Genomic DNA, 9,219 nt, shown 5'->3' with positions numbered 1-9,219 from the left:
AATCGTCACATGCACCCAGTGCATGTAAGTGGAGGAGCCGGACAGTTATAGCCTCACAACAGCAACATGTTGACAACGTCTGGGAATGTCACAAAACATCTCAATGTCTCCATCTTGCAATGAGAGTGACATATGGTAACTGAGCCATGCATTGCACAACGAAGAGAGCTACAGTATATATTGAGGAGGCAGAGAGAAGCCCAGCGAGGATAGTCCAGAGGTATAGTACTAGTGAGATCCAGAGGATCGGATAGGAATCCAGGACCCGGATGGAGGGAGAGGAGAGGAACCAGAAGGAACCAGAGAGAAGGATGTCTGATGGGTATTGGCCACATCAGGACACACCGCTCCCACAGACCAGCTCCCGACGCTCTGACCTGAGCGTCCCAGGCAATCCAAGGCACTACACCGGGATTAAACGATCGTGTTTCGGGTTTCACTGTCGTCTTTTAAGTTACCTTTGAAGAGCCACTGCGCTGAGTTGCTTCAACTTGCTTGTCATGAAAAATCACTTTAAAACGGTGTAATCGCTTGTCGTAGTGTTCAAAAAGTGCTGACCGGCCTGGGCCATGGCTCAGCGGTCCTTGGCCGGTAGTCCAAGTCTGGCAGTGTGCCGCGGGTTCGACTCCCGATCCTGACGGCCTTTAATGCATGTCACTCCCCCATCTCTCTCCCCAATTCCTGTCAGCCTGCTGTCTGTCCCTCTATAAAAGGGACAGACAGCGAAAGCGACCTCAACAACAGAACGGAGCAGGAAGCGCTCGGCACCGCTCCACCCCCACCATTGTAATGAATTGGGACTCAATTTCCCATTAAGGCCTAAAAGTCTCTCCTGCCACAGCCCCAGGAAGTGGCTTTATACAATTCGTTTTTTTGTGGCAGGCAGTGGACCCCCAATAGAACATTTGTTTATTAAAGTTTATTTTATTTAATGTTCAAAAATAGAAGATATGCAAGCTCACGTGGCAGGAAGTGAGCTTGTACATCTGCTATTTCTTTGGAGATATCCAATATATAAATGTGGTTAAAATGATTTTAATGCTATACTTTTGCTGGGGACCCCCTGGAACCCCTCCAAGGACCCACTTTGAGAACACTACTATACAATCTATCACTACATCATATTTTATGCTCTCAAAGGGACGAGATCTCGGCCTACACCAGCCTACATTTTACCACATATAGCTACTCTATTTTTATATATTTTTATGTGCAAGATAAAGATCGACTGAATGATAATAAACAGTGAAACACAGGGGAGGCAGAGTCTCTGAACGCTGCATACTAAGGAACCTACATAAGTGGTGCTCAAAATATAGGTCTGGGGACCCCCAGGGGCCATCAAGGGGGCTCCAGGTGGTCCCCAACAAGGCTTAATTATGTTTTAAACAAGAATGACATCGATTAATGACCAGCTGAGCTGCCTTATATCCCATGGCTGAGAGGTCGGCTACAGGCAAAAAGTGTGTGGTTGCCTAGAGATGAGGCCACAGCCACAGGACGATTGGTTGTCAGTGCAGCCAATGAGAAACATAGGTCTCAACTAACAGCAAGTGAGAGAACATTGACCAGCTGTGCTTCCACAGAAGCTGGTTAAATAAATCTCTGCCAAATACATATATTAATTTGGGCATCCCTGACATAATCGTTTGAGAACCACTGGATTAGGAGTAAAATCAGAACGGGATGAAGTCCCTCAGCTGTTTGGAAAATCTGTCTGCCGAGTGCTGATTGGCCAGTTGAGTTAAAAACTTTAAGAAAAACACTTTCATCTCATTGGAGCAATTGTTAAGCTTTGGAAATGAGCCTCTCCTCTCCTCTCCTCCTCTCCAACCTTGTCTTATTTATTTCTTCCCCTCTCCTGCTGTCGTTTCATATCCTGTCTTTCACTCCTCCCTTTATCCTCTCCCTCTCATCTTGGAGTTTCTCTCTCACCCCCCCTTCTCCATCTCTTCCCCCCATCTTTCTTTTCTTCACCCCTGCTTGCCTCCCCCCCTCCATCTCCTCCTCACCCTCTTCTTTGTGCCTTTCTCCCTCTGGCGTCACACTGTGTGCGCGTGTGTGCGCGCGTGTGTGTGTGTGTGTGTGTGTGTGTGTGTGTGTGTGTGTGTGTGTGTGTGTGTGTGTGTGTGTGTGTGGTGGGGTCAGAGATCTCTCTGGTGCCCATATGCCGCTTCCCTACTACAGCATCCCCCCTCCCCCCTCTCTGATGACGTCACTCTTATCCCCAGCCCACGTCCACCAATCGGTGAACGGAGCTGGCAGCATGAATAAAATGAAGGCTTTCTTTCTCTGCAGTGATGATGTCGAATCTGTCTCTCCCGACATGTTTTCTTTTTTTCGGCATGTGCTTTTAGTTTGCATCAGCTGTTTTCACAGCCGTGTGTGTGTGTGTGTGTGTGTGTGTGTGTGTGTGTGTGTGTGTGTGTGTGTGTGTGTGTGTGTGAATTGGAATATCTAGCTGCTGAAAGCCTCCTTGTCTGCAGTCAGTGAAACACTGACAGTGTGTTTGGTCTTAACTCAGCAATCTTATATACTCCCTGCCAACTGATTCCTCGCTGCTATATCGATCCGTTCAGTGTGGGGATGTAAGGATGCTTATACTGCAGCTATGGAGTGTTGCAGACGCAGCAGGGACTTAATTCCCCCAGAGTTCAACAGGAAAGCCATATAGACCCCCAGCCAAGAAAACACAGCGGGTGTGTCATCCCTGGACCCCACACGAGGACGCTCTGTATACTACAGTACACTGCTACTGTATAGATTAGGGGTTCTCAACGTTAAAGCTTTGGCCTTGTCTTGCGTCCCCCGCCCTGCCCCGCCCTCTCCTCACCCACCAATACTTGACTGACCACTGCAATAACCTTAACATCATTTAGGCCTGACGTTTTCACGATTTTTCAAAGATAGCAGACCTACAAGCTCGTAGCACGGCAAAGCACGCCAATCGGTGGCGCGCTATGAGCTTGTAGATCTGCTATTTTTCAATAGCTAAAGTATAACATAATGCTTAGTTAAAACACCAGAACACCAATTGCTGTCGGGTATAGAAGCCTCAGCCACATTCTTTTTTTGAATGTTTGTTTGTTTTTTGTAAATTAATGCCCTCCTTGATCATATTACAGCGTTACACAAAAGTATCAAAAGTAGCAGAGCTTTTAGATCTATTTTTGGGGAAAACGTTTGAAAGCGTATTCCATCTATAGCAACATATGATTCTCTGCAGAGACTTTATGTAAATTAATTGCGATAAGGAGATTACACTATGTATTAACTGTGACAGGCCTAGTAGTCACAGAACTAACATTTCCCAAACCGTAACTAAAATGCAGTAATTAAACCACACCAAAGACTCTCTGATTTGGGTTTTTCATGCACTGTTTATCTCTGTATTTCGTTGCTGGCTGGCAGAAACGTCTTGTTTCCGTAGGTGTTTTTGAGTGGTGCACACCGCCGTCTCCATTAAAGGGCTATGGGTGTCCCTATGTCTGTAGTTGCGAACGCAGTGAGCACTAACTATAGAAGCTGGCCTAAACTGTCTGTGTGTGTGTGTGTGTGTCACGCTGTAATACCACCGGCCCGCCACCAGATGGCACAGCTGTATCAAACACACACACACACACACGCACACAACAATCTTAACTTAAAAGAGAACATAAAAAAAACCTTAAAGTACGTAATTTATTCGAATTGTTGTTATTGCAATTTACGAGCTGCGTTCGCTTCCCGCATTTGCGCGTCTTACTTGTGTTTAGAGTACGCCCTTTTGACTCTGCTGTTTAGAGCCGAGCCATTCACACTGAGCAGTCGGCTAAACACACACACACACACACACACACACACACACACACACACACACATAACTATAACAATAAAAGTATAGTTGCACCACTCGGGTGCAATTTCTTTCATAACTTCACCCAATCCAAGCCATCCACTAGATATCTCGAGGAAAGCTACTATTTATCATCTGGGCCATCCACGAGAAACACGAGATTTGATGAAACTATAAAAAAATATTATTGGTACCTTTTTTTTTTGCTTCCGTTGCTAGCCTCCACAGGCATTGTAGAAACGGCCATACTTGATCATTTGCGGTACACATGCACGCGCACAGGTTTATTAGTGGTTATTCTGTTCAAAATGGGACAAAGTACCATGCTTGGGACCTTATAAAACATTAATCCATGCTCGCGCTGAGAAAATTAATCGTCTGTGCGTTGGTACACAGCCTAGAGTGTCCAGTTCGGGCTCTTCTTTGCTTCTTTGCTATGAGCAACGCCCTCATCATATCATACTACACCTTTTTCAGGTTTCCACCTGAAAAAGACGCTACAATACAAGCTCACAACATTGGCGCGAAGTGACACGTTGTGAGCTTGTAGATCTGCTATTTTCACTACTTCTTAAATATTTGTTTTCTAATTATTATTATTTTATTTCTTGATGAAAGTCCCTTTTTTATTTTTATTTTTTATGTTTTAAAAAAAATTAAATTAAATTATAATAATAATTAAAAACAAAATATAAGAGACAAAATAAAGGGACCCATAAAAGTCCGCGGCCCATAAATGGTCCCGACCCAGTGGCGTAAAGCACAACAACCTGCAACAGTTTCATAAGGGTTCACATCCATGTCAGAGCCATGCGGGCCTCGCCTCTGTCCTACTTCTCTGTCTAATTAAACGGCAGCAATATGTTTAAAACACACACACACACACACACACACACACACACACACACACACACACACACACACACACACGCTGTGCATTGTTGTGCACTGACCTCGTCAAGCCCTGACCCATAGTGTGAGAGCCACTAGCTTTGTCCTGTATAGAGCGTCGCAGTCCCGCCCCCTCGAGAGACCCGGAAAATGAATCCCTGTTCATTTTCCTATTGACTTTTCAGAAAGTATTTAAAGACGTTTACGCCGCGGACAAAGCCAACTCTTGTCGTGACAAATCATGACAACAAACAAAAACTTTCGGGCCAAACAAATAATTAGAAAGTTTTGTTTTTCTTCTTTGTAGTTATTAGTTTGGTCCTAAATATTGTGTTTGTTGTCATGATTTGTCACGACAAGAGTTGGCGTCGTTTCTCTCATCATCAGGCCAAATTAAATACAGCTGATGTGAAACTTCCATGTCCTTCTCTCATCATCAGGCCATCGGAAACGCCAAGACCACTCGCAACGACAACAGCAGTCGCTTCGGGAAGTACATCGAGATCGGCTTCGACAACCGCTACCGCATCATCGGGGCCAACATGAGGACATATCTGCTGGAGAAGTCAAGAGTCGTCTTTCAGGTTAGCCGCACGGCATGTAAAACAGGCATGCGGACACACACACACAGTCGCACACACACACGCACGCAAGCACACACACACACACACACACACACACACACACACACTGTGCTTGTAACTTTCTGCTATTTCTGTCTCTATTATCAATATCATCTATCGCTAGAGCAGTTAACAGTTCGACATCAATGCAGTTCAGTTCCTTAAAAACAAGGCTTTTCCAGTTGTTCAACAAAACACCAAACGAGGAAGCAACAAGTTATATTCTCTTTCTGTTTCCTTATAGTTCCCCACAAAGACTAAAGAATGTATGCACGGTGTTCTGAGAAGCATACAGTTGAAGTAGCAAGCAAGTACTGTAGCTGTCAGTCCAACTCGGGTCCTCTTGAGACCAGAGGAACTAATTATATAGCGCCTTTAGTTTGTCCGAGGCGTTTTACATAGATAGTGCATTACATTCACCCATTCATACAGTCATGCACACACATTCATATGATGGCGGAGGAGACCATTTAGGGGTTTCAGACTCTTGCTCAAGGACACTTCGACACTTAACTCTGGGGGAGCCCGGGATCGAACCGGGAACCTCATGGTTCCCATAGAGCTGAGTGAACCAAACTCAGACTCTGTCTCTGACCCAAAGTAACCAGACTGAAACCCAGACTCTGACCCAAAGTACCCAAACCCTACTTAAATCTACTTATCTTAACCCAAGAAGGGTTACAAAACGTTTTGTGCCAACTGCTGTGGACATTTTAAATATATATATTTTTTAATAGTTCACCACCTGATCCCCACAGCCCATGATCACTGTTGCTGTGTTATGTGAATGCATTTTATATAGTATTTAATGCATTTGTGTATTTTATGTAATGTTTTATTTTTTATATTAAATTGAATGGACCATAAAGTTTTCTTTATCTTTATTGTAAGAAAAATGAGTGAAATTCATTTTTGTACAAACTCACATCATTTGTAGTTTTCAGGACAGCGAAGAATAGACATCGAAAATAGAAATAACAAGAAAAACTGCTCAAATATTAAAATATCTCAGATAAGAGTAGAATAAATCGTATACCGGTATATTTCATATGAAGAATATGAGTAGTACAGCAACAAACTGAAATCCAAACCACGTCTTGTACACAAGTCTTCACACAACCTGCTGCTCAGTTAACTACATTCCTGTCTTTTATTTCCTTTCTTGTTCTCCTTGTTTCTTTCTTCCCACACACACACACACACACACACACACACACACACCCCCTGCCCCAGACGGAACTCTGTTAAGGAATGAGGATATAGTACAAACTGTGCCAACATTTCATGCATGCTTGGCTCTAACATGCACCTGTGCGTGTTAAATATAAAATATTGAAAATAAAACTTGACTCACTACTGTGAGTCAGCATCAATAACTGTGTTTGTTTATGTTTGCGTGTGTGTGTGTGTGTGTGTGTGTGTGTGTGTGTGTGTGCGTTTTCAGGCGGATGAGGAAAGAAATTACCATATATTTTATCAGCTGTGTGCTTCGTCTCATCTGCCGGAGTTCAAATCTCTGAAACTGAGTAAGACACACACACACACACACACACACACACACACAGTCACGCACACACACACGCACACACACGCGTGTGCACACCCCCTGCACTTTAATACCAACCTCTAACCTTAGGCTACACACCTAACTATAAACGAACCCTAGTCATTAATACTAAACCCTAAAAATAAATCCTAAACCTAAAAAATAATAAATCTTTGCTCTCCAGGATTTGTATGTGTGTGTTCTGAATACCAATACACACAAACAGCTGTTTATGTGGTTGTGGTCTTTTTGTACGAACAAACACTTTGACTGTTAATTCACGGCATCAAAAATGAACCAGTCTCTGAAACGCATTCTCTAATTACAACCACTGAAATAAATGGAGGTCAACCACGATTTCCTCATTTCAGATTTTTTTCCCTCCTAGTAATTTCCACGTATTATTTTTGAGTGGTGTCTGAGCACGAAAACAGCATGGTTGTTTTTCACCACCTGTGCGCAACCTAACACACACACACGCACATATTAACTGTATATATGGTGATTTCATGTGTGCCAGTAGTAGTACAGTACAGTGACCCCTCCCCCGAAAGCAATAGCTACTGAGCTGCAGGCCTCCTATTGTTGCGTCGACGGAACAATAGACTCTAACCATGCTAATTGCCATCAGCCTGTACTCGCCTGGCAACTTTACTTTATAAATGGGGCACAGACTAGCTTGGCACTCATTGTACAGCTACTACAAGATGGAACCAGCAGCCAAAAAGAGCCAGAAGACGCTACATTTCGCTCCCTCCGGAAAGACGCCACCAGAACCCGACAGCAGCACACACAGCGCCGCCGGGTCAACTCCATCTGACGACGGCACAGCCAGCGGCCCCTCGCCGCCGGGGGGAACAACAACAACAACAACTACAACAACAACGGCGACTACTACTACTAACGCAACGCCTACAAAGAAAGCCACTGCCAGACTTTACCGTGATGACTACATGGAGTTTGGCTTCACCTTTACTGGGGATACAACTAACCCGATTCCGCTGTGCATCGTTTGTGGATTGAAGCTTGCAAACAGCGTCATGGTTCCCAGTAAGCTTTAATTAGCGTCACCTTGATACCACTCATGTTGAACTCGCTACAAAGGACAAAAACTTTTTCGTGAGTTTGAAAGAAAAAAAAGGAGAAAGACACAGCGAAGCAGGCAAGTCTCTTGATACGCAGTACCACAAAGACTTCTGAAAAAGGACTGGAATTAAGCTACCAAATCGCAGAGATGTTGGCAAAGTTAAAATTGCCACATTCATTGGCAGAAACGGTAATAGCCAATTCATTCAAATTTGCGGGGGGTGTGGGCTTGGTACCACCAGATCTTGCAAAGGAGGAATTAGCAAATGTGCCGCTCTCAAATAACACAATTGGCCGACGCATTGAAGACATGTCTGCAGACATTGAGAGTTTTGTCAAACATATTTTCTTTTCTTTTTTATCAAATATTGACAAATCGACACATCGATGTGTGTGTTATATTTTGTAAATGAGTTTTCAAAAATAAAATGAAACTGAGGCACTTGTTATGGAAATAATATATGTCCATCCGGGTGAATGTATATCTTAGAAGTTTATTCAGAAGAACAGCAACAAGCAAACAACATCTCTCAGTCTAGCAGGCTTAGCCTGTATTACTCCACATTCTCTCCCAGTACATCTCTCTCTCGTGGTCTCCATCCCACCAGTCCCCTCAGCTTCTCCCTAGGTCCTCTCTTATACCCCAGAAGCAGGTCCACAGATAAACATGACCACCACAAAGGTACAGTACAATGACTGTCTTGGCTGTCCCCCTCCCTCCTGTGACAGGAACCTACCTAGTTATACCTATTCAGGCCCAGCAGGTGCCAGGGTCTCATAACAAACAATAGGTGTGACATGGCCTTTTATATACAACTTGTTTGGATTAAGACAGGCTTTCAGGCCAAGGTGTCGTTGCTCACAGACACGACCAGACAGACTAGCATGGAACCATATACTATATAGATTTGAGTCTTCATATTTCCCACCACACACTGTCTCTGTCCTTTTCTTCGATGAGTGCTGTCATGTGTGTTTTTAAAGGTATATTGGGTTCAAAGAAGTTTTACTCTGTCAAAAGTATAATGTGTTTGGTATCAAAGACGTTTTACTATATAATATATTTATATATGGGACAAAAAAGGTTGGGAAACACTGCAGTAGAGGGACCCCACACGGTAACTCTGTCATTTCTCAACCGTTTTGGACACGGGGCGGCTGGGTGTGTTCCCGTGGGTCTGGAGCTTCCCGCCCCGCACACGGAGTTGCACCACTCACTTCACACAGGTGTGATTTTC

General features: G+C 44.0%; 1 protein-coding gene across 1 annotated transcript in view; it reads left to right on the top strand.

Annotated features, from left to right (window-relative positions):
- Positions 1-9,219, top strand: part of myo5aa (myosin VAa) — a gene marked incomplete at its 5' end in the record, with an annotated part of 102,549 nt that overhangs the window by 27,178 nt on the left and 66,152 nt on the right. Inside the window, 2 exons of the mRNA XM_080771121.1 lie at positions 5,167-5,310; positions 6,794-6,875. Of these exons, the coding sequence (XP_080627247.1) occupies positions 5,167-5,310; positions 6,794-6,875 (226 nt within the window). The remainder of the gene's footprint in view (positions 1-5,166; positions 5,311-6,793; positions 6,876-9,219) is intronic.

Source organism: Protomyctophum bolini (genome assembly GCF_963924005.1).
Source record: "Protomyctophum bolini genome assembly, chromosome: 1".
In the NCBI taxonomy this organism is placed as follows: Eukaryota; Metazoa; Chordata; class Actinopteri; order Myctophiformes; family Myctophidae; genus Protomyctophum; species Protomyctophum bolini.
Note: the sequence above shows the minus strand (reverse complement) of the source record. Positions and strands in the feature narration are given on the sequence as shown.